General features: G+C 39.8%; 3 protein-coding genes across 7 annotated transcripts in view; 1 reads left to right on the top strand and 2 right to left on the bottom strand.

Moving 5' to 3' along the window:
* Positions 1-13,507, bottom strand: part of camk2d2 (calcium/calmodulin-dependent protein kinase (CaM kinase) II delta 2) — a 33,692-nt gene extending 20,185 nt beyond the window's left edge. For all 5 annotated transcript variants that reach the window (XM_041035676.1, XM_041035677.1, XM_041035678.1 and 2 more), the window contains exons 1-2: positions 13,093-13,507; positions 10,157-10,251 (exon numbers count right to left, since the gene is read on the bottom strand). In XM_041035676.1, the coding sequence (XP_040891610.1) occupies positions 10,157-10,251; positions 13,093-13,154 (157 nt within the window). In that variant the 5' untranslated portion in view covers positions 13,155-13,507. The remainder of the gene's footprint in view (positions 1-10,156; positions 10,252-13,092) is intronic.
* A 2,916-nt stretch (positions 13,508-16,423) lies between these two features.
* On the bottom strand, positions 16,424-17,679 carry LOC121180256 (interleukin-8-like). The gene is made up of 4 exons (XM_041035493.1): positions 17,411-17,679; positions 17,139-17,271; positions 16,910-16,996; positions 16,424-16,774 (listed from the first exon to the last, which is right to left on the bottom strand). The coding sequence occupies exons 1-4, from the start codon at positions 17,475-17,477 to the stop codon at positions 16,762-16,764; spliced, it is 300 nt and encodes a 99-aa protein (XP_040891427.1). The 5' UTR covers positions 17,478-17,679; the 3' UTR covers positions 16,424-16,761.
* Positions 17,680-21,666: 3,987 nt separating this feature from the next.
* LOC121180257 (platelet basic protein-like) lies at positions 21,667-24,005 on the top strand. Its single transcript, XM_041035494.1, has 4 exons — positions 21,667-21,834; positions 22,027-22,159; positions 22,288-22,374; positions 23,057-24,005. The coding sequence occupies exons 1-4, from the start codon at positions 21,783-21,785 to the stop codon at positions 23,067-23,069; spliced, it is 285 nt and encodes a 94-aa protein (XP_040891428.1). The 5' UTR covers positions 21,667-21,782; the 3' UTR covers positions 23,070-24,005.
* Positions 24,006-26,197: the final 2,192 nt, after the last annotated feature.

Raw genomic sequence — 26,197 nt, 5'->3', positions numbered from 1 at the left:
AGTCAGCTACCATAAAAGGAGGAAAAAAACCTCAACCAGTAGGAAACGCGGAGCCCCAGTTCTCGGTTGATTTGAGGTCCCAGGTTGAAGCTGTGGTCCACAAAGAAGAGTTTATATGGTCTACTTCAAATGGAACCATTTGGACTCTGCAGTGTGCACAGAACTAGTGATCAAGTAGAAATAGCTTCTCTTGGAAGCAATTAAGTCACTGTTACAAACACTGCTTTAAAGCTTCATGAAAAAGGCAGGTCAAGGTAGGCTGCTTGAATTATTCACTGTACTGCACTGTAACTGTACACTGTAAATGTCAAATGTCATATGATTCCCTCGCCCTCTCTTTCCATCATTTTCCACCTCCACTTTTCTTTTTCCCTCTCTCTCCCTCCTCCACAGGTAGTCCACCTCAGCCGGCTGGACATCTGTTGTCTAGCAACTCCTGCACCAATCAGAGCGTCAGGCCTCTCCTCTCCTCTGCAGTGGAACCAGCCTTGCATGCAAATGGCCGACATCGAGAGTTCACACACAACTATCAAACTCTACAGACAGGAAGGCACAAGTAACTAATCCGGTAGCAGCACATGGACATGTAAAAAGACATGTAATTTAAACACGTCCCCTCTGGAACATCAAACTATTTAATCCCCAACAAACAGAGCCCACACTCTGGATATGCATTAGGATAAGTAGGAACTTACTGTACTGCCTAAAAGAGGAACACACAGTACACTACAACAAATACCAAAATCAAACTAAATGTTTGTCTGAATGAAATGCCTTTGTTTAGATATCTGCTCATATATGTCATTAAAATAGTTACTTTTCCTTGTAGCCCTCTGCAACCACAAAATGTATTTGCCATGATGTCTGAGCTAAAGCAGAGATGATGCAGTTGTTGCGAAAGACAATAAAAGCAATACTGTGAAACTTACAGCATGGTTGAAAGTGCTGATAAGATGCCAGCAACTATATGAATGTTTTAATACCGTTTGGTTCAGGTCTGCTCAGGTTTAAGCACCATTGCTTCATAGCAAAAAGGGTGGTGGGTTTTTCTTGGTCCTTTCCTTGTGGAGTTTGCATATTCTCCCTGCATTCACATAGGTTTCCTTTGTGTTTGTGATGTGTCCTTTTTACAATCTTTTAAGACATGCCACTGAACTGGATTGGACCATAAGTGCCCATACACCTGTGAGACGGTATGATTGTGTGTATGTCATCCTGACAGAGCATATTCCTTTTTTCATGGACGAGAAAAGCATATTTTATACTTTGCCCTGAACAAACTTTTGCTGAGGTCAACTTTGAAAGCTGCCTGACTCTCAGAAAGCCTCAGACTGACAACAATGAGTTGCGACTGGCTGATAAATACGCTTTACAATACTTTAATGTATCCGTGTGTGTGTGCACTAGTGACAGGCGTTCTGCTTACGCGGTTAAAACTGACAGCAGCATTTCTACATAATGTGAAGCCAACATAATTGTGCAGACAAACATGGAGCTACCCCAGTCAGCTGTTACCAGTCAGAACTGTCTGGACCTTTTTGGCCTGATCTAAGCTGCTTTTCTGAATGTCTATCTGTATATATGTACTCTGTCCAGCAGTGCATGAATTACTATTCATAAATAAAGTAAGACCATGATGATTGGAAGTTTTTCTCTTTCATTTTTTTGGATGATGGTAAATATGTTGGAGGTTGCCTTTTAACCTGCTGTTACTGAGAAACACTGTCAGATGCAGTGCAGTAGCCACAAGAGGCTGTGGCTTTTTTTTTTTTTTTTTTTTGAGTGTGTTTTAGTGTTGTGTTTTAGTCCTGTTTGTTTATGGCAATCACACAAAACTGTCTCAAAAGTTCCTGTAGTCTGTAGATATACTACTTTATTACAGATGCATCACATTGAAAACGGACAAATTCTGAATATTTTAAAAGATGATCACACATCTCTTAAGGGAACCTACTTAACTGTGTAATTAACAGAGTGGTGCAGGGACACTTGTGTGCTGCATCTCTGTCAGCTGCTTTGCCGTCTGTAGGACACTGACCTCCTGCATTTGTCAGGTCATAAACCATCTTGTCTAAAACAATCTATTTCTCGGCGTCAGCATTCCAAGTATGTAGCCTCTGTGCTGCCCAGATTAGGATTTCACACTTTGTACCATATTTAGGACAGTCCACTTGTCATTTACGTCTATCTTAGTAAACCAGTCGACCTTGCATTTGGTAAGTGCAGTCATATATTACCAAAGCATTACCTATAGTTCACCAGAATTCCTGCAAGCTATTTAGAGAGTTTGGAGTTTCTTAAAACATTAAAAAGAAGCGTGGTCAGTAACCACAATTATTTATTAATAACTACAGCCCCCCTTTTTTGTAGTAGTTAGCTTTTCCAACTAATGCAAAGTTACTGTTACAACAGTGACCTAATGTTTTTCTCATTAACATGTAAAAATGAAAGCTGCTGAACACAGCATATAATGTAATCTATTTCCTGATTTCATAAAAAAAACACTTTTCAGAAAAAGCTTTGCCTCAGTCTTTCCAAGAAGAAAGAGACATACTGTACATTCAAGTCAGAAAATTAAAAAAAAAAAAAAAACAGACATCTGGGTCCTTTACTGCAGAATATTTATTTGTTTAAGGAAGATAATACTATGTTGTAAAACTGTGTATGTAGGCCCACAGGGAAGTGATCGTTATGGTAAAATAAGCCCCCCAAAAGTTAAGAGTCTCCACTGAGCACAGATGTAAACCTCTCTGGAGATTTTATTGTTTGTTTTCACTTATTTTCTTTGACGTGAATCATCCTTCCATCCTGACTTTTCCTGCTGCAGCCCTTTCAGTATGAGTAAAATCAGAATCAAGGACGGATTTGTTGGTAGCTACAGTAGTGTAGTATTATCCATCACTGTTGTTACAGTATATCTGTCATTTTTGTGGTCTGACTCATTTCAGGTCTGGAGACCTGTTTGCTTACACTTCAGTGATGTTGAAAAGTTGCTGACAAATTGTGCTAACACTGCAAGTCACTGCCATCACAAGACAAATTCCAAGATTTCCAAATCCAACACTGACACCCCACCACCACCCCCCCAACCCCCCACCTCTGTTTCCCCTTCTGTCTCTCTCTGCTGCTGCTTGTTTCTCTTCCAGTCTCTGATGTGTCACGTCTGCAGCCGCACTGCAGCAGAGTGTAGTTCTCTGTGTGTATGTGTGTGTTTTCTTTGCCTTTTTGTAGTTTGCAGTCCTGTAAGTCTAATACTACCAAATTTAGGGACAGACAGAAAAGACAGAGGCAAACATAGAAGGCTAGAGGCAAACAAGCAAGAGACAGGGATAGAAATAAAGACAAACACCTGACCTGAAGAAGGTAGTCAAGTAGACACAAAAAAAAGTCAGACAAAGAGGATAGCACGTGTGAAGAAAGTACACTTTAACACATGTAATATCTGCTTTTTCTCCGTACTCTGCTTGACCAACTTATTGTGGTAATCAGATTTCTGTCCTCATTCATAAATGAGACCCAAATAATGATACAAACTGACACGACTGGGACATTTAGCTGCATTCAATGTGAAGAGGGTGACATTTGAAACAGCAGGAAAAAAAAGAACAGAAAGGTTAGACATGTTTTACTTTTGCTGTATTAACGTAAAAAGGTGTTGTACTAGGGATGTAAAGTCATGTTACGTATCTGTTAAAAATGTATTTTTGTCTGTATCAAATGAAAACTGGAAAGGGGAACTTAAACTTCAGGAGGAATTCCATGTTAAATTATTTTATTTGCGCTGAAATCACATTGATTCTTGTTGGCATAATATGTTAATACTGGGAATCAGTGGACAAATTGTGTGCAAAAAAAAAGTAGGTTGAATGGATCTCCTTTTGTTGACAAGTCAGTTAAGCTGAATTCTCCGGCCCCACATCAAACAAGACATAATCTGTTGACATGCCACGAAAAGCAAAGCATTGGCTTATCATTCACAGTCATCAGAGGAGTTAATACTAAAACATTTTTGGAAGTGGGTTGAACTGAAAACTTATCAAGTTAAAAGGCTAAAGTTTTGTTCAAAGTTTGGTTCTCAAAATTAATCTGTTTTATATCATTGTAAATTTGTTTTCATTGCTGGCCGGGCAAGATGAGCAGTTTGAAAGTATCCTGTGGGAACTTGTGAGATGCATGAATTCAATCAATGTGTTTAAACAATCAATAATTTAATCAATAATGAAAGTAAACCTCAGCTGAAGTATTAACCCTAATGCATACACAAATTCACCCACCACACTCACCACAACAGGGCGCTGGAATTGCTCTGCTTCAATTTAATTATGAGTTTTAATTAAAAACGATGTAGTGGGTTGAATGCAACATCCTCTGTGGCCAGCGGCTAAGTAGTCTTCCTCTGTACGTTTCCATTCTGCCCCCCGCAGAGCCCGGGGGTCTAATGAAACCATCCAGGACACTGAGACACCGTCACCCTCTGCTGGTTTCCAACACAGGAAGAATTATTAGACTGATAACTCCCTTGCTTTCTCCTCTGAGGAGAAACAAAAGGTGGCTGGTGTCAGAGATAAAACCTCCCCCCAGAGTATTGCTGGGAGTCTCATAACATAGCCTGCCTTTATCTTATGCACTGTAATGCAGACACACACATTAGACTAATGTGTAAAAGTGGTCTAATGTGAAAGACATCCTGACGAGGAAAGACTTCACAACAGAAAGAAAGAGACAAGCTACAGACTTAAATGGTGTAATGAAAAACTGCTGTGCAAGGCATTTTTTATTATGATTATGGCTACATTACTGAGGTAAGGTTTAAAGTATGTGGTATAGCTGGCAGCACCAAGTTACCAAGTTACTCATAAGCACAGTAATGTGCACATAGGTTTCCTTCTTCTTGAGACTTTCATGCCTGCCATTTCAACAGAAGGAATGAAAACATTTTCCCTAAATTAATTAATGGAAAAAAGGCTGAAAAAGGCAGATGACTAACAATGTGTATCTGTAAGGAAAGCGAATACATTGCTTAATATAATTTCATACCCTCTATATCTATATGCATATTAAAGTGTGTAAATTTGAGCCGACACTCAAAAACACACCACTGTTGCTCGTAATATTTAAAACAAAACACCACTTTGTCTGCATCTGTTCGTGCTTCCTGTATTTACCCCTTCCAACCAGCCTGTGGAGAATGTGCCTGAACTTTCCACCCAACTTCTTCGCTTACATAAAGGGAGGAAAACATGAATGTAATAAGAGAAGGGTTTTGCAGCAACTCTGCATTCTACTCCCATACTGCAGCAACTTTTATCAGAGAAATCTCTACCTCTCATGCCTCTGATTTAGATTTTAGTCTGTAAGATTTTAGAGCAAAACTGAACATCTGGAATGAAGAACTTGTGAAGCTGCCTTGGTAACCAAATCTGATATTTTCTGTTGTTGTTTCATAAATGCAAAAAGTTTTTTGCAACTTTGTGGCTGCAGTACTAAATGCATCTATTCATCTCCATATCTTCAATGTGGATTTCCACTTAATGGTTATCTAAATGCCTATACTCTTGATATGCTTTTGTTGGCAACAATAATACAACACTGACATATTTTGTCTAGCTATGCAATGTTTGGCTTCTCTCTGAAAGTTTCCTATTACACTGCTTCACAGCTGTTTCTTGTTTCACATTTAAAAAAGTTTGATCAAGACTGCAAACACTAGGGGAAGGAAATGAGTCTTGGGAGAGTGAGAAAGAAAGAAGGATAGAGGGGGAGAAGATTGTTAGAGGAAAAGTTAAATCAGATAGATCCAAAAAAAAAAAAACCACACACAGGTTGAAAAGGACACACCAGAGGCAGAGTGGAAAAAATGTGAGCGAGAGAGATAGGAAAAGAGGCAGATGCACTACCTTGTAATTAAGAATGACTTCACTTTCTGGGGACTCCATTACCCTTGTTAGTCATACCGAAAGTTCCCTCTGGGCTGAACAATCAATTGTCTTTGTATTGAAATCCTGACATTTTAGAAAAGCAACAGCAGTAATTTTGATTACAGCTTACATTATTACCATTTATGTATTGCTCAAAATATGATTTTTGCTGGGAAGGAAACACCAGCCTGTTTCCTTTTGATGATATAGTGTGGACTGTCTTTCAAAGAGCGATGAGTCTAACAATGTAGCTGAACATATCAAATCAGTATGTAATGGCTATCTCGGCAACTGTTGAGTGTAAATGACAAAAATCTCTCAGTCAAACCTTTGAGCACATCATATCATTGTTTTGGGGCTGTGAAGTAGCTTGTTTTGTCAGTCTGTGAGGCTAACGTTATCTTAAGCCGCCCCTGAGAAAAGGTGTTAATTTCAGGTATTGGTTAGGTGTCGTTAAACCACACTTCAGCACTGAGGTAGACGGTTCATTCTTGAAACAGTATTTTGACCAAAAAAAAAAAAAAAAAGATAGAGCTTTCAGCTACATCTAATGGCCTGAGTGAAAGGAGTCTGCTCAGTTGTCATGGAGATGGTTGAGCTGTCCCGCCATCATGTGTCCTAAGCATTAAATACTTAACAATTGAACAAACTCTATCTGCTCAAGAGCATGGATCTTCTGATAAGAGATGTTGCTGAAAGCTTTGGAAGAAATCCAGAAAGAAGACCTTGACTTAGGAAGTTTTTATCCATCTTGAACAATGTCAGACGTAATGTAATATCTTACAAAATGTGAGCTCATTTGAGCATGTTTTCTACAGAGGAACCACTCTGACTTTTTTACAGATACTTTAAATAGGCTCGGGGCAGCTGTTTAATACTTCGTATATCATCATAAAATGCTTGGAGTTTAATTGATAATGCAAAAAATAATTAGTAATTCTTTACACTGAAATATGTAGATTACACACATACGATACACAGTTTCAGGCTCAGTGTTTTACTCCCTGTGCGCACCGGCAGTCTGGCTGGCCAGACAGGTGAGCATCGACTGAAACCAAAAACCTGGCTCTTTTCAGAAATGGAATATTTTCCATACTGTGTGTGTCTGTGTGTGGGTGAGATAGAGAGAGAGATAGAGACACCGAGAGTGAGAGAATGACCAACATTTATTTTTAGCCTCCAAGTACCAAGTGAGTCATGTGATTCCCCTCCTTCCCACTGATCCCTCTTTCCTTTCCTTCCCTCCCGCTTCTCTGTCTCTCCCTATCTTTCTCTCTCCCACAGTGACATCCACTCTCTCTCCTCTCCCTCCTTCCTTTCACTTCAAAGTGAGGCGAGACAGAGTCACAGTGACACCGGAGGAACACAGGAATGAAAACGATAAGAGAAAGCAGGAGGGGAGACGAATCTTTATCTAGCCTAATGAGGGAAACCTACAGAAGGGGTACGACATGCAAAAAGAAAACACGTACACAAACATATATCTGTATATATCTACAAATGCATGTATAACACTGAGGCAGACTGGCTTAGATCTCAGCAACCGCTATTATCTCTGTTACCATGACACCTCCGTGTTACAAAAATAACAATGGCACATCCCAATTACCAAAGAAACTGTCCACTCTGAAGGAGGATCACTTACAAATCAGTGGACTGGAATGCTATTAAGCCAGGAACAATGATAATGTACTATTTGCAAAACTGATGGGGTTTTATCAGCAAGTTACTTGCAAGAATAAGAATTCAGAGAAGAAAAACTGGGAGGGAGATAAAAAAAAAATCATCAGTGTTACATCAAAACACATATTACTAAATCTATGTTTTGATTCCTCCCTCCAAGTAAATGTAGCATTTTTTATTTAATTAGTCATCCTTTGTCACTCCCACGGTGCAATGCAATATTTACACAGCGAGGAGGCCTTTTTTTAAAAAAATTCAAAACATCTTTATTGTAATGGATTCAGCACTGCAAATCTACCCAACTGTTGAGAGACAAGCTGAAAGGGTCACATAGTCAGGCAACGAGGCTAGTGCACAGATACACAAACAAGGACGCTCGTGCACAAACACACACACGCACACAAACAGATGAGGGATTACGGACACACACACACAAGCACATGTACAGTTGCATACACACACACACACACACACACAGCACATCACAAGCAAATACAAAGTGACAAAAGCTAGCAGACAGCGTTATAGTGACAGGACACTAAAGCATGCGTGATGGGAGGGACAAATATTCAACTGCTGTGAGGGATACGGCACACACACACACACTTAAATGTGTGTGACTTTCCGTTCTTTTTCTCTCTCTGATTATCTGTCTCTCTCCCTCTGCTTCCTGTCCTTTTCTCCCCCCCTCTCTCTCTCCACTGCTTCTTCTCGTTCACCGACTCATCTGCTGCTCTTAATGAAATGCTGCATAATCGGGATTGCAGATTGCAGGACTGTGACTGGTCCTACGGGTGAAATGCACATGTGTGCATGTATAACCAGAAACACCACACACACACACACACACGCAGCCTTGATCTTCCCACATTCCAGCCACCAATCCTATCCTAAACCCTTTTATATATACTTACACACACATGCACTTGCATAGGCAAACACACACACACACACACAGTGGTGCAGTGGGGTTGGGGGGAGGTCATGATCCTGCCAGAGAGAAAGGAATCAGAGTTGCAATTCTAGGGCTTATCACTGAAAGAGGGTAAGACCATATCTGACGCCAGCATGCCCGGTATGTAAACCTCTACACACACTAACACACACACAGGAAAGAGGTGTGTGTGTGTGTGTGTGTGTGTTTGTGTGCAAATGTTTGCATCTGCAGACCCCACATGCATACGTGGTGAGATAACCCTTTGCAGTATTTTTGGAAAATCTATCCCAGCATGCAAGGGGTGAGACACTGATCTGTCTGGCAAGCGGGAGGGTCAACGTGGGCAGAAGAGAGACAGAAGGAGGGAACGAGCAAAGGATTGGTGAGGGAAGAGAGAGGGAAGCAGAAAGAATAGAGACGCAACATGAGGAGAGCAAAGAAAGGGAGAGATAAGAAAGAGAGATAGAGGAAGGAAGGCAGGGATAGATGGTGTACAAGAGCAGAGAATAAGGAGAGGGAGGATGATGAGGAGGAGGGATACTGGGAGCTTCTGGAAAGGAATGAAAGGTAAAATACTGCAGGAGGGAAGCGGGGGTTGCTTGCTAATACACACATAGTACAGCACTACATTAAAAACCATGAATCTGCATCATCACCATGAAACTATAGGCAGTGGCACAACATGTGCAAAACAGTCATAGACGTTTCTATTAAATTGGAACAAATTATATTTCAGTTAGAAAGCTCAGCTCACATTTACACAAGTCTGACTCCTTGTGTGGTATGACAACAGTCATTGGTTATCACAGGCCAGCAAGTGCTGAACAAAACATGCCATTGGCTGAAGAGAAGGAGGAACAGCAAAGGCACACCATTGGTTACTAATCACAAATATGCTTTTGGCGGTTCCTGGGTCATGTGTGTCTTTGCATGTTCATGTATGTGTGTGTGTGTGTGTGTGTGTGTGTGTGTGTGTGTGTGTGTGTGTGTGTGTGTGTGTGGCTGTGAATATGTGTGTGGGTCCCCAAGCCTGAAGCAACCAGGCCAGCGGCTACAATTACAGTGACGGATGTGAAAGAACTGGGTCGGCTTTGCAAGAGATCTGCCCCTGGGACGACAAGACCAGTCAGAGCCCTGAATCAATACAGAACACATGCACACGCGCACACACGGGCACAAACGCAAGGTTGCATGTGACAAACATTTACATAGAAACCAAAGGACCTGATATGAATAACACAAAAGGAACGTGAACTACAGCACAAAAAAATAGTGCAAGTAGGCAAACGGCTAAAGCCTTTACTTGACATATTTTGCACCTTTTCTTCTGCAAACACACAGAAAACTTAATCAACCAAAATCCAGATGGGTCTCTGCCCCTGTGTGCTTGTTTGACTCTCACTCTCTGACTTTCACTTACTTGCACACAAACACACTCACACTCATAAACTTGTTCTCAAAGCCCCAAAGCCTGTTTCAGGGCAGCGGTGTTCACAGCTCATCCACACATAACTCAGTGACACCAGGGGCATTTTTACTGCTCATGCGTGGTGTGTGTTTCTGTATGTGTGTGTTGTGTGTTTCTGCACATGTTTACGTGTGCATTTGTGTTTCCTACCTCTGGCAGAAAGCTTCTTAGTGTTGATGATTTTGGCAGCATACTCCTGTCCAGAGGAGATCTTCACGCACCTCCTGACCACAGAGAATGCGCCCCTGAAATGAATACACACAGAGAAATACATATAAATGTTTTAAAAAAGGCCAAAGCAGCAATATAAGACGTGATCTACACCAGCATATATAAAAATCAGACACATGTTTCAGAACTGTGGCTCAGAAAAGAAAAACTTGCTTTAAAAAGTTTGGCCTGAGTCAGACTAAGAAAAATGAACCAGACTGAAAAAGGTCTGGGTTCTTCTTCTTAATTTGCCAATAATGGAAGCATGTGTCAAATTATCATAAATCTGACATCCATTGCAGTTTATGACTACTAGTCTGGAGGGATGTGTTTCCATGGTAACCTATTTAAACCTGCTTCATAAAATGGTTTTGTGATTTACTGAAATAAACCTGGCTATTCTTGCTTTGTGAAACAGTCCTCAGACGTCACAGATGACTAATTACAAATGTGGCTGAGCTCAGATTCGGTGTTTTACAGTTACATTTGCACAGGAAAATATACACAAAAGTGTAGATGCAGTAGCAATGCAGCTTCTCACACAAACCCACTCACGCACCACACCTACAGTACACACTGTCCTCATCACTACACGCGACCATTAACGTCAACAAACGTTCCTACCAGCCCACTGTTGTTTCAGCCATGTGTTGTTCTGGTGTTTCGGGCACATGTATGAAGATCAAAAAACTAGGTCAGCTATATTTAAGGGAGGAGAAGAGCAGAGTGCTGCATCTCTCATCTCTAAATGCAACCGCGGAGCGGTCCGCCTCAGCTCTGCAGCCATGCAGGCCGATTTACTATTCAACCTCCATCTCTGTCTGTGCATGCTTTTTCTTTCAAATAGAATCTGTTCTCCTCCATAGCAGAATCCTGTTTAGCTCCAGACAACATCAGAGATAAGACAGTAAGAGGCACTGGGATACAGACACAAGACAGACAAAACTGAGAACACTCATTACCTCAAATGAACTGTGTTTTTCCCTTACTTGACTTCTGATGGCTGACAACTGTGGCATGATGTTAGTGTACGGTGTTATATTGTTGGGTTACAAAATGAGAAACAACTGAAGCTTTGTGCCGATGTAAGCACTAGCTACTGCTAAGTATATAGCAATGTGTACCATGACCATGTTATCTAACATCCTCTAGAGTGAGCAGCTTGCCACTAAAGCTTACCTCTAATTTATAGCGGATTTGGTAAAGGAAATGATCATAGCATAACATGTTATGTAAGAATTTCACTCAACTATCCTGCATAGTTGGGCAACATGTCTATACAGTCCTACATGACAGACATTTACAATACCGGCATAGTTAAATGACTTGCGCTTCCATGTTTCAAAATAAAGGCATACAAGCCAGATGAAGGTGCAGTGTTATCGGGCAAACCATCTGCAATGGGGAAGTTTCTGTGTTTTTTCCCATATTAAGTCAAACATCGTTCCAAAATTAGATGCCGTACATGACTAGCTTGGAACATGTGATTATGTAATTACGTAAAAATGCTTCACTGAGATGAAAACATCTTTACATGAGGTCCTTAAAGTGCTGAATCTGAATTTATCAGTATAATTTTATGATATCCCCTTCTTGACCTTTCCAGCATTTTTGCAGCATGAAAATATCCTTTGAAATTGTCATTTCGAGGTCACTGAAACATGAATAATATCCATTTATTGTTCAAAACATTACTTTTTTTTCATTGTTCTATCGATTCCAGCAAGTCTACTGTATGTCAGTGTGGGGTAAGATGGTGCCGCACACAGTAAGGGGATCAGGTGAGTTAAAAGGTACTATAAAAGCAATATGGCTGCATTATTAATGACAGATGGTGTAAGATGAACACAGGCTAGGATCATAAAGGCAGGGGGCTGAGGCTGTAGAGGAGATTTCCTCTTCCTCATTAGAAATACAGGCTTCTGTCAGGGGGGTGATGGGAGATCAATTCCTCCAGTTAAGTGGGAGACAGTGGGTAACTGGGAGTACACTTCTACCCATATCTCTCTCAGCTCTGGATGAACGTCACCCCAGGCTGCAGACATCTGGGAATGTGTATGCTGTGGGTGCTGAGAAAACTGCAGGTCAGGCAGAGCATGACCACACAAATGCACACACATATATACAGATATGCACATAACAGACACACGCTCTCAAAAACGGGTGTAATGCACATCCATGAGCGCGCGCACACACACATGCAGGTACTCGGATCTTTCTCTCCCACCCTCCCTCTCAGGGGTGAGGAATTCCCTGCCTGTGTCTGATAATTGACCGCAGCTCGGTGCTTGGCTGGGGAATGTGTCATCGCTGGGGAATGTGTCATCGCCGACTACATGCTGTCGCATTACAGAGTGTGTATTTCTGTCACGGGGGAGGAGGAGGAGGGTTTGTGTGCATGTGGGGGGAGGGGGGGTGATGGTGGTTAGAGAGGGAGGATGTGGGTTACCAAATCTCACCATTTAACGCATTTCACCCCCTCGATTCAATTTACAACACGGGAGCCCCTCGCCCTCCTGTGGCACCCCAAAGGTCGAAATGCAACCTCAGTGGATGCACAGGATGGAGGCGAATGACGACACGCTCGACTCGACATCTTCTTTCGTAATCACAAAACGTAAGCGGGGCTTCAAATGGAGCATTAAAACAAATAGGATGCCATTACACAGGCCTGCATGATACATGATAGCACATTTAACCCCCACCCGCATCATATGTTTCATGGCCACACTATCAGCGGCGCGCACACGCACACTCACAAAAACGCACAGACACTGAGCCTGGAATCCGCGTCCTTAAGCCAAGGCGGCCTATTACATAACAGGCTGACATTTCATACAGGGATGATGCCAGGTGATAAAAACATGCTTCCTTACTTCCCCAGCTCCTCGAACAGCTGATATTCGTCGGTAAATCTCGTGCAGATCGTTAACGCCATCCTGAAGGAGTTGCCAAGGGGGGTGTGCGGAGAAGCGGGGTTGAGGTGCACTCACTAACAGTATCCACCACACACGACAGTCGTCAACACCGCCCGGTTTTGTCCTGGACCTGCAAGGACCTGCAAACGGAGGGATTCATGCACAGCTAAAGCGCATTGGAAAGAGCTCTGGTGGGATGGTTTCTGCGGCAAAACACTGCCTGCGCGAGTGCTTCAGTCAGGGCGAGGGAGCTTCCGGCGTCTTCGCGTGCTGATTCTTTATTTTCTTCACATGCGGTGGCTTGTCACAGCTCGTGGACGCAGCATTTTGTGTGCATATCGCTGTCTCTGGTGCGTGTCCGTCCGGCGTTGTGAGTGTTGTCTCTGCGCGCCTCAGACGCCGCACTACCGCACCTACCCCCGGCTGTGGGCTCAGTCCCGCCCCTTTGCCTGCATCCCATACATACACAGGCCAATAATAATAATAATAATAATAATAATAATAATAATAATAATAATAATAATAATAATAATAAATGTACCATTGATAATTGTGTAAATGTTTTAATGTACCTTTAAAATGATTCACGAGTAACATACAGAGAACCATACTACAGGCTCTGGAGCTGGGGGCAAAAAGAAGCTTATTATTTAAGCATTTATTTATTTATTCTTTTTTTTTTGTCAAGGCTGATGCACAAGTAAGCAGCTCTGTTAATGATCCACGTTTACACATTTCCTTAAAGTTGTAGTTGTTGTGAAACATCAGCAACAAAACATTAGTGTTGGCATTAGTGTTGGCTATTATTCCGAACTTAAAAACGTGAATTCAGCTCGCAAAGACTTCCCAGCATGCATTGTTCAAGCGTTAAAATAGAGTTCGCCAGAGACACTTCTTTTTTTAGTTTGAAGAACACAGACATGATGGAAACTTGCTGCATCTGTTTCTTATTGTGATAAACAGTGCAAACCACAGTGAAGGTTATTAGTAAATTCCTTTCCTACCCCAGTACACTTTCAATTTCACAAGGTTAATGTCCTTGTGTTAAAAGTTGGAGGCCAGTATGTGATTTCTTGAGCTGCAGAGATAAGTTCTCCCTGTCAAATGAAGCTGTAATTCATCATATCTGAAAATGTAAATAAAAACAACCAAATCTCTCTGGAACATTTGTCAGTGTGACTGACCAAGGATTATTTCAACTTAAAATTGTAAATTCTGTCAAACTTGTTTTCTCAAGTTCACTTTAGAGGTTGAAATCACAAATCACATTACTGATTCCAGTCACTTTGCTCACTTCAGCTTATAGGTCCCCAAGTTCAATTAACTCATTTTTTAAGGCAGAGGAGGAACTGACGCTTTGATGTTGAGCCAGCTAATGATTTACAGTATAGGTTTATTTATCCAAGAGAGAATAATCTTAGGGAAAGGTCCTGTGGCAATACAATGAGGGTGTTACGCAAGCAGCATCATGTGAGATAACTCTGGAATGTTGACTACAATGATAATATTCCAGCAAGGAAGTTGAATTCAGTTGATCCAGGAAACACTCCAAGCTCCTCTTTATATGTGTTAAACAGCTTTTATGGCTGCAATATTACTATTAGTTATTTTTGTGTTATTAAGCAGTAGTTAATATAGAAAATGTGAGAATTTCTGTCCTATTACTGTGTAAGACTTCACATCTTATCAAGTAGATTCCTTCAATTAGTATTGTTTACTTTTTTTTAATTTCCTGTGCATATCATTGGTTATTAATGATCCATTATGACTGAATTTAGGGAATAGTCTAAAGGTAATGGCAAAGAAAAGGATAACATATATGCAGATATATCCGTCACAAGCAGCTGAAATTCTTGATTAATATTGAAAATCTCATGACTACATCCTTACAAAGGACATTTGACGTGAAAGGGCAATGAAATAATAATAATAATAAACATATATACTTATGGGCAGCACGGTGGTGGTGGTGGTTAGCACTGTCGCCTCACAGCAAGAGGGTTCCAGGTTCGAACCCCGGTCTGGGCCCTTCTGTGTGGAGTTTGCATGTTCTCCTTGTGCCTGCATGGGTTCTCTCCGGGTACTCCGGCTTCCTCCCACAATACCAAAAACATGCATGGCATAGGTTAGTTGACTACTATAAATTGCCTGTAGGTTTGAGTGTGTGTGTGTGTGGTTGTCTGTCTTTGTGTGTCAGCCCTGCGATTGACTGGCGACGAGTCCAGGGTGTACCCCGCCTCTCGCCCATAGGCAGCTGGGATAGGCTCCAGATCCCCCACGACCCTGACAGAGGATTAAGCGGTAGAAAATGAATTAAGATATACTTATATAAACATATGAAAACATTTATAAATACAGGAATACTTATCCTAAACACATAAATTAGAATCAAGATGAGAGTAATGCAGTTTTACAGCATACAGGAGCAGTCAATATGAGTTCAAACAGTTACTGGGTACAACACAATAAGTAACATACAAAACACAATGAAGGTTATTACTAAATTCCTTTCCTACCCCAGTACACTTTCAATTTCACAAGGTTAATGTCCTTGTGTTAGGAGTTGGAGGCCAGTATGTGATTTTTCAGCTGCAGAGATAAGTTTTCCCTGTCAAATGAAGCTGTAATTCATCAAATCTGAAAATGTAAATAAATACAAGCAAATTTCTCTGGAACATTTGTCTGTGTGGCTGACCAAGGATTATTTCAATTTAAAATTGTAAATTATGTTGAACTTGTTTTCTTAAGTTCACTTTGCTGATTCCAGTCACTTTGCTCACTTCAGTTCAAAGAGTCACAGTCACTGACCACACACTTTGTTTTCTGGTTTCCGTGGTATTTCAATATGCTTATAGCTCCCCAAGTTCAATTAACTCACTTTTTTAAGGCAGTGGAGAAACTTGCTTTTTGAAGCTGAACCAGCTAAAACAATTTACAGTATAGGTTTATTTATCCAAGATAGAATAAACTCAGGGAAAGGTCCTGTGGTAGCAGCACAAGCAACAGTTGTTAATATAGAAAATGTTTCCTATTACTGTGTAAGACTTCACATCTATTTTACAATTATCAAGTAGTTTCCTTAAATTTGTCTTGTTTATTTTTTATTTCCTGTGCATATCATTGGTTATTAATGATCCATTACGACTGAATTTAGGGAATACTCTAAAGGTAATGGCAAAGAAAAAGAGAACATATATGCAAAGGTGACTACATCCTTACAAAGGACATTCGACGTGAAAGGATAATTAATGATACGTAAGAAAGATAAGACAAAACAATTCCATTTTCAAGTAACCTCTTTTTATTGAATCAACGGACAGTCATACAACACGGTGAGTCCAAAAACATTTATAAATACATGAATAAATATACTAAACATATAAATTAGAGACAAGAAAACAGTTTTACAAACCACCGGAGCAGTCAAACTGAGATTAAAAAGTTATTGGGCACAACACATATAAGTGACATACAAACAAGTACAGACTTGTTGATAAATAGCTTGTTTGATACAAACAACCGGAGTGGATTCATTTCAACAGTTGAGACAACTGACCAAACAAATTTTTTTGGGTACTTTTGTCTACAAACAGCTCAGACTCATGAAAGACATCTGTCGCCATCTGTTCAGCGTCTTTTGCTGCAAAGAAAAGAAAGAAAAGAATCATTATTTTGTGTTTCAAAAGTGAACTCTGATATTTTCTATGACATTAACCAGATAAATTATGAAATGAAACTTTTGTGTCTGTCTTGTATGATGATGATGATGACTTACTTGGACAGGATCTTCTCAATCACTCTCTTCACCCAGGGGGCCTCGGGGTCAAGGCAGACCTCTTGGCCTGTCTTTTTCAGGGTGGCACTGCAACACCAAACAAAACCCAGAGATCAGTGAACTTCAGTGAAAACCTCACGTCAAAGCCAACAAGTGACAATGACAATATTTGAAAGTACCGACATCACCGCCATCTAGATGGGATGAAGGCTTTGAAATTGGGTCTTACATGATCTCAGTTTCCTCGCAGTGAGAGTTGGCAGGAATCAATTCCACTTTCGCAATGTAGCGGCCGATGGGTTTGCTCTCTGTCTGGATGCAGCGGCAATGCAGCTCCACTCCAAGGCTTCTCAGACTCATTCCTGTTGGGAGACAGAAGGCACATATGGTCAGAAAGTGCAACACCATTTGGCTGGTACTTCTCTGTGCATTGAGAAAAACAGGGTGACAGTTTTTCAGAATAAGTGACAGTTTAGTTACTGAATAATAAAATAATCTTACCTTCACTGATAGCCACGGAGACCACGAACACCACAAAAGCAGTGATGAAAACTCTGCTGCTCGTCATTTTTCTCTTTGCAATTTCTGCAACAACTGATAAAAGATAAAAATGTCCTTCAGAAAGCCCTCTGCTGAAGACTGAAGCACTGTGTAAATGTAAGGAAGATTTTGTATTCTGCTGTATTCTTCTTCTTTTTTGTTCAGTTTCCTCTTTTCTCTACTTTTCCTTTTCTTTGTTCAGTTGGCTCCTGTTTGAATCTAGCGCTGAAGAGGACTCCTTTTATATCCTTCTTCTTAGATGAGTCATTCCCCCAGCCACAGCGAGTTGCGAAAGCCTGGGCTGTTTGGAGTGGACCGGGAATTTACACCATGAGGCTTTGACTGACATCTGTGATTTATCAAGCGAGCTCATGGCTGAATATTTGTCACTAAAGTGAACTGTGCCTCTGTGAGACGGAATGCTTGAGAGAAATTCTTTGCAAATTAGTTGCTTGTTGTGATAGCTAAGTCAACGGTGCAATACACCGTTACCCACGTCACAAGTGAGTTAGAGATTTATCAACTGACAACTGATTCACAGATGGCATGTAATAAACTTAACAAATAGATGCAATCTGTGAGTGAGCGCCTGACAAATGTAATCCTCAGGTCTTGTCATCTAAAATTTTACCCTTAGGAAAGGGCATCTGTTGTACAAGTCCATTAAGGAACTTTGTGTTGGCTTGTCTCTCACATACTCTGAAACTGCTACTTTTTAAGAAAATCAGAATTTCTGTCATAGTTTTGCTGTTATAGTTTAATAATAGCAAGTCAGTGTCGCACACCTTTATATCTCTGGAACAGGTGAATAATTGCGTACATAAGAAATGGTTCACAGAACTTGTTAATGCATTCTTCTGGTATTGAGATGGAAGCAGAGAGAAAGCCGGTGTCTGATATGAGTTTTGTTTTCAAAACCTTTCCAAAGAAATCCGCAATCTACCCATTTAGATAACAGATATAATAAATGACCTCTAAATGATATCACAACATGAATGCATCATAGATTAAAAGCACGTTATTGCATGTCAATGGTCATGCGCTCTTTGTTCACGTCTGCCATAACTAGAGCACCTCCGGGACATGTGCCAATAACGCAGCTTCAACAAGCTCAAACAAGTGTCTGCCCGCAGCCATCACGTCACTACAGGAATTCTCACAAAACAGAAGGAAGTGTGGTGTAACTTCTGAACAAGGGGGGCAATCTTGGTTTTGACACATTAATTCTTCAGTTGTTGCCTCACTCAAACAATGCATGCTGATGCTGACAGAATTATTTGCTTTAAGAGTATAACAATTTTATTTTAGTTTTACTTACTTCTTTATTGAACAGGAACTAAAACAAATCTCAGACAGGCAGGAGGTTCTCACCAGATCACATCTGTAACTATACTTGCCCTTTTGTGGTAATCTCTGGCTGGACTTTATGGAAGTGGAAACCAGAACAGGAGATTACATTTGGTTAAATTAAGGATGTGATGAACTTCATTGGAAAGTTTCTAGTTTTAATATTTTTACTTTTTATGAACCAGCCCATGAGTGAAAATGGCATGACAGGTAGCATGTGACCAGCATATATTAAACAACCTATGACCATTTTCATTTTCATCTGTTGGTTTTCCCCAGATTCTCTCTGTTGAGTGCCAATATCAGATTATTTCGAAAACAGAAAATATAGTGAGGGGAGAATTGTTAAGGGTCTTTGCATATATGACATTTCATGTTTTTAAGTACATAACAATATCAAAGGTAAATCACAGTCTTTGATTGCAGTAACAGATAAGCAAAATCTAATTTTGTAGATTACACATACATACAGATCATTGAGGAAGTATTGTGAAATATTCTCTGACCACATGACAGATAGATGTTTGGATATTCCACCACTTCCCCTTGACCTCAGCTAAGACCATCATCATTACCGAGAAGAAAAGCAGTTAATTTTTATAATATATAAAAATTAACTTATAAATTAAATTATAAATATATTTTTATATATATATGTCAAACTCAGGGTAAACTCTGAAGTGGCCCTGAATTGTGATTATGGTTTAATCGTCATGTTATCGTAAATTGTAATTTGATTACAGTGAAGGCAAATCAGATCGATAGTCATACCATTTCGCACAGACCCCAGTGGATGAATTCTAATGAGTGATCCCCTAAATTTTCCTCCAGCGCCATACTGAGGGTGACATCTTTTGGTTTAGAAATAACATGTCTTTACAACTGCAGGATGGGCCATCCTAATGATGGTCGCTGATTCTCTGACTTTCCATCAGGAGGTCAAAGTTTTTACCTATCTAGTCAAGTATATCAATGGAAGGGCACATAACTCTAGCCCAGAGATAGAGTAAGTTGCTTGGGTGACTGCCTAACATTTTATCTAGCACCAGCAGGTTGACATTTGACGTTTAGTGCTAATTTGCATGTTGGAAGTATTAGCCCTCTCAATCCTACTAGCACCACTCAACATGTTTTGGTATAAGTGGGTTTGGAATCAGGAAAATGCCAAACAAGTACAAAAAACACACTAGTGCCTGACAAAAATTGCTTTGCGACTGCTCTAACTGTGGCTTTGTCCGGTCAAGAAAACAGGACCCTCAGTCTTTCTTAAATCAGTGTTTTGGTACATTTCACCTAATTCAGCACTGATGTAACTTAGCATAAAATTTCATAGTGCAATAAGGTACTGCATAGCATCACACAACATAGCATATATGCAAGAAGATAGTGTGGTAGAGTATATGTATACGTACACACACAAACCATGTAACTTGTAGTTGCTGCTAAGGTCTTATCGGTAGCACGGAGGGGAGTTGAAATGGTAAGATTGCTTTAGATGGTTGCATCAACATTGGCAGGGAAAATGCACCGTGACATTAGTAGGGACATACCCCTACTGTCCATACCCAAATCTACGCCCATGCTTGAATGGTATTCTGCTTGGTTATATTCACTATTACTTTCTTACCATATAGAACGGTTTACAAACCAACCATTGGCACACGCTCACAGAGGACTAAAGGATTGTGTTATTGGGGAGCTGTGGCAATCAGGAATGAATCATGAAGTTGTCATCACTCAGTCTCCTAATTGTTTTTTTCCTTTGTGTTTGAGATGTAAGCTGATACGAATGACTGAGCATGACTGTGTTGCTTTAGTAAAAAACATGGTCTATTGATTAATATATACATAATACCAAAAAAATTGTTTCTCTTATACAAGGGTTGGAATGTTGATAATACTGAGGATATACTACACAAGGAACGGACAGCTTGCCAAAAGGATACTCAGACGCAGGCAGCCTCTGGGGTTTTCGAGAAATGAAAGGGGGTTTTTGGATTTACAAACAGTTGTCCAAGTAAGGGGTCAAGGATTGATTGTTTTTTCCCCCTTTCACACAAAGCTTTGATTTGGGGTTTATATTTGCATGTACAGAACACAGGTATTCTTAAGATTTCCTTTTAGACAGCACATACTTATCATTCCATTAATAATAAGTTTATAAAATTAGTATTGGATTATACACATTATATCCATTATCAGGAAAAAAAAGATTCTAGGTATTACCACATGTGGTAATGCCTAGAAAATCAAATTTTTTTCTGCACACCGATTCCTGCACATGATTTGTTTGAAGGAGAATAGAAGTGAAATTGCTTGGAGATGTTGCAATGCTTTTAGCGGTTATAAATCAAAAGAGGATGTTTAAACATGCCAAAACACAAGACAAAGGAGACATAAGTGACAAATAAAACAACTATTGCTGTTGGGTGCAATAAGTTTGTTACAAATATGCAAATTATCTGCTGATTGACCTAAGCTGTAGCAATGCTGAGTGAACTTTAATGGGAAAATGATTTTCACACAAAAAAACTAAATCTTTAAAAGATCATATTTAGAGATTAATATATTAAGTAATGCTTTGTTTTGGCACAGATCTCCAAATTGTCCTATTGTTAAATGACCCCAGCTGCATTAGTAAAGTAGGCAAAGAAACAGTTTTCACTGGAAAAGGATTTTCGCATGAAAGTAACCACCGATGTGAATAGCCTTCTGTGGGAGAAAAAGAGGAGTAAATTCAAGTGAGTCCAAAAACAGCTTAGTTCAAACTGATAGCTCCTATTTTGCTCAGTGGTGAGGGAAAAAAACTGAGTTCCTTGGAATAAGTAAGGGAGGGAGAAGGGAAGGGAAGAAAAGGCTACACAGAACAGACTTGCATCAGAGTTTGCAACTGTGGAGAGAAGAGCTGAGCTTTTTACGACTGCAGTTGACTTTCTAATACCAGTTACAATTAGACTGTATCTCTGACTTCAGCTTCAAAACAAATATGTCTATCATTACTACTGTGGCACTCCTGGTTTTCCTGACCATTCCTGAGGGTGAGTCTAATCTAAGTCAGCCACTGCTGAAATGCAAGAATAGATATTTCTTGGAATTTTACATTGAATGCCTTACTTTCTTTGCTGCCAACATCCATGCACACTGTGATTTGTGTCAAGTGCCTATATGTGATATGCATTTAGATTTGCATCTGGATAGTAATATCCTTCTCTGACCTCTCACATCCTCAGGTATGAGTATGGGGGATCAAGGAGTGATTCTTCGATGCAGATGCATTACCAAGGAGAAAAAGCCCATTGGACGTTACATAGGAAGGTTGGAAGTGAACCTTCCAACATCCCACTGCAATGTTGTTGAGATTATGTAAGCCCCAGGACCAGAATTCTGTGTTTTTTATACACTTGGATGCCTGAGGTTATTGTCTGTGTCTGTGTGGGCCTGGTGTAATATTAGTCTTATACTGTGTCTGATGTCCCTGGTCTGTCTTGCAGTGCCACTCTTAAAAAGGATGGGAAAATGATTTGTTTGGATCCTGAAGCTCCGTGGGTCAAAAAAGTGCTTGGGAAGAAACTAACTGAGTAAGTCCATCATCATTGTTTATTCGTGAGAGTATGCAGAGATTAGCATGAGAATAAGGCGTCATTTTGAACCCTTCATGTTCAGAGTAAGCAAATCAAAAGCAACAGGATTGCACAATCTGCAGAACATTATTCTGTGCAAGGGGATTTTATAACCTTAATGCCGACTGAAAGGTATCTGTGGCTATTTTATGGCAGTAGCATAAAAAGTTAAGCGTTGTGTTTACACACTTTGTCACAGACCAGAAAACGATATGGATGTTTGCAGAAGAAAATAGCAGTAATCACTTCTTTGCTTTCCTGGAAGCTGATTGACAATAAGTCATGAAATGGCTAAAGGGGTGGGGCAAGCCAACTGCTGAACACCAGAGACTGCGGTTACCTTCCAGTTTACTCTAATGGAGCAGAGTAGTTCATTCTATATTCTAAGTTTGGAGAGCGGGGGGCCACTTTGAAATTACAGTTAAAATCTATCACATTCCATTTCAAACCATGGTATTGAACTGTCAAAGCGTCATAAATATCTTAATGAATTCAGAAACTCACACTTTGAATTAATTAGATTGTGATCATAGGGTGAGCAAATGGTCTTTAACCACCAATGCCATATTCATAATCAGTGTATGTAAGTTAAGTTAGATAGCCTACCCTATGAAATATGTAATTTTTTTTCTCTCTTTAGGCAGAGACCTTGAAGAGTAACCCTGAACAGACTGGGGTCAGATGGAAAGAAGAACACAAATTCATCACCACTGAAGTTCAAAGTGACACAAAAGGCTTGTTTTTCAGAATGTGACAGATTCACGTGGCAGCTGCGATACTCAAGAAACTGTGTCTATATCATCAATCCAACTTTTCAATTTCCTGAGTGCCAGCGAGAAAGTAAGGAGTGGTGACACAAACCTATATTCTGGAGAACATGTTTAACATCATATGTCTACTAACTTTCAAAGAGCTATTTTTGATAACAGTTACAATACTTGTATTTCAATCGCATTCTGTTAAATATATATATATATATAATGTAGAGTAAACGCACAATAAATGGGCATACTCTGTTAATAAACTCCTTATTTTGTAATGCTCAGCACAATGGAAAGATATGGGCAGGAAAGGATCATCAACAGTATATGTAGGCAGCTGGACAGAATGAAATACAATATTTTAAAATCTTGGCTAGTGTCACATTTTTCTATCTTTATTTTACAAATACAAAAATGTAAAAAATTAAGTGAAATCTACCATAATGATAAAAAAATTAGATGAAAATGGCAACCATTGAAAAAAACAGAACATTTAATTTGATATTATCCATTATATGGAACTGACATTTTCAGGTTGGACCCCACATTATTTTCCCTTGGGATCTTCAGAACTCTGTGTTTTGTCTCTTGAAAGGGCATACAGAATAACACACCAAATTCTGTTTTCAGAAATCATGTTTTACCGAAGGTTTGTCTGAAAGAGCACTGTGTCCCACTATAACACTGTTATGTGCCTTCACATTTTGTAAGTCCTCCATCACAGAGACATTAACATTGTGTGATTGTCCGCTCCATTTTTCTCTGCTAATCATTCTCAGTTTGCTGTTTGTGATGGAGAAAAAAACAATAAAATTTCCTTAAAATACAGTTTGGAATAACATTTTTTTCATTTCATTTTTTGTGTTTCATGTAGGACATATGACCTGCAGAGTCAGATTAATTTCTCAGTGGAAGAACATTGCCACCTCCTGGACGAAGGTTCACACCATCAGGACTATTTCATTTTTTGTGGCTGTTAAATGTTCTCTTTCTTTAAGGAGTGTCATTACTGAAATTGTATCATTTTGGTACAAATTACTCCAAAGCTAAACAGTCGTTCATTACACCATTTTCAAGATATATAGACATATATGTTTTGGCTGCCAAATAGATATACTTAACAGTCAAATGTGCTTAGGACAAGAGCCAAAAACAACAGCATTATATTGTTCTCCCTAAGCTGTCTCTTATGCAATTAGTACTGCAATCTCAGACTCCATCCCCAGGGGAAAATAAAGAAATTGAAAGAAATACAAAAAATGTTCTGGCTTTTCAAGTCCATTCATCACATCAGGGCTGTTGCTTCTGGCAAAGGCTACTCAGGAAATGCAGACGTTATCTGTATTCGTACTTCTACTTAATATATATAGCTTTAATAGATGGAATCATTAAGTCATACCATTTCAGAGCCATTCATTTATATTAGTAGCTTGAAACTTGCCTGAACTTCTTAAATTATGCCAGACCACCACTGTGTCTGTCTTTAAAATTAATATGAGGAGCCAAGCACTGTCAAAACCCAGTTTATTTCAAATTCGAGTAGAAATCCCAGACCTTCTAAACATCCTGTTTGATAAAGGATATAGTTAGGGCCAGCTTAGCCTTGCCATGAACCATCCCTTAGTCACGATCTATGGTCACGATGCTATAGCCTGCTGCGGGGACTTCCCATGATGCACTGAGCTCCTCTTTACCCCTCTCCCTACACACGCTTCTTCTCTCTTCCTGTCGCTTTGTGCAGGTACTTCTACATCTGAAGTTGTAGTCTATATCTAAGGCTGCAGGATATTATTAGTCTTATTGTTATTAGTTGTATTATTGTTATTGTTAGTCTTATTTGTTGGATTTATTTGTCCTGTAGTGCTACTATTGTATTCTTATTCTTATTTACTTAATAATATTATGTGGAACCCGCACTGTGCTATGTTCTCTTTACTTTCATAAGAAGAGAAATTTTGAATCAATTTATGCAGATGTTGTAAAGAATAATTATAAGTAGAAAACAAGTATGAATATTCTTTACATTACCTAAATAAATTGATTCAAAACCAATCAAATTACAGAAAGGGAGTTGGAGAAAGGTGGAAACTAAGAGTTTCTTGAAATTGTGGTTGGAGATGAGATAACACAATAGTGACAACAGAAAAAAAAATTGTCTTTAAAGCCAGCAGCCAGAGCCTTTGGTGAAATACAGTATGACACAACTATTTCCTAATCCAGTTTCTGCTTTTTTTCTTTGTTTGGCACTAACTCTCCTGCCAATTCACATGCAGCCACTCCTTGTCCTGCACTAACCCCAGTTTTCCCACCATTCCTCCTCACCTGACTCACACACCCATATGCACATCATTAGATTAGCAGTGTTTATACCAGCCAGTTGCTCTACTTTCTTGAGGCCACAGCATACAAGCCTTTTCTCTACCTGCCAGTCTTCGCCTGTTCTGAACCTCAGCCTGCCTTTTGGACTTTTTCCCATCTATCCATTTTTTAATAAGTGCAGGTTTTTTTCTGCCTCTGGCTCTGTCTGAGTCGTGCTTGAATGTGTTCTCATGTAAACTTGAACTTTTTTGCTCTATGAGTAATTTTTTTGGGTCCAAGCCCTGTTTACTAGCTCATAGTCCTGAAAATCACTGCCTGGAGTAGATCACCTAATCAAAAATTGTCATTTTGTGCTGTGGAGAAGTTGCAATAAGAGAAGAGGGAAGTTTTAGCTATTGGCCCTTTTAACCCCCACCCCCAGAATCTGGCCAAAAGAAGCAAACAGTCAAGCCAGTCACATATTTTGGGATCCAGCTGCAAGTAAAAAAAACCAAAAACTGGGCTGTAGAAACTGAGACTAACAACATGTCTCCTGGATCCTTCACAGACTTGCCAAAGTCTTTGTGCTGTAAGGAAGCCTGGTCAGTCAAAACTTTCAGCACTGTTTTTTAATTTCTTTTTAAATGTAAAGTTCAGGTTTAATATTATTATGTCATATGCAAAGGTTTAGTCATCCTATAAGTCACACCGCCATCCACCTT

The sequence above is a fragment of the Toxotes jaculatrix genome, chromosome 4 (assembly GCF_017976425.1).
Source record: "Toxotes jaculatrix isolate fToxJac2 chromosome 4, fToxJac2.pri, whole genome shotgun sequence".
NCBI classification, from domain to species: Eukaryota; Metazoa; Chordata; class Actinopteri; family Toxotidae; genus Toxotes; species Toxotes jaculatrix.
Note: the sequence above shows the minus strand (reverse complement) of the source record. Positions and strands in the feature narration are given on the sequence as shown.

Coding starts and splice junctions, on each gene's coding strand:
- LOC121180257 (XM_041035494.1), top strand. CDS start 21,783: ATGTCTATCATTACTACTGTGGCACTCCTGGTTTTCCTGACCATTCCT. Junction 21,835..22,026: donor TTTCCTGACCATTCCTGAGG/GTGAGTCTAATC, acceptor TCACATCCTCAG/GTATGAGTATGGGGGATCAA. Junction 22,160..22,287: donor TGCAATGTTGTTGAGATTAT/GTAAGCCCCAGG, acceptor TCTGTCTTGCAG/TGCCACTCTTAAAAAGGATG.
- LOC121180256 (XM_041035493.1), bottom strand. CDS start 17,477: ATGACGAGCAGCAGAGTTTTCATCACTGCTTTTGTGGTGTTCGTGGTC. Junction 17,272..17,410: donor CTCCGTGGCTATCAGTGAAG/GTAAGATTATTT, acceptor GTCTCCCAACAG/GAATGAGTCTGAGAAGCCTT. Junction 16,997..17,138: donor TGCGAGGAAACTGAGATCAT/GTAAGACCCAAT, acceptor TTGGTGTTGCAG/TGCCACCCTGAAAAAGACAG.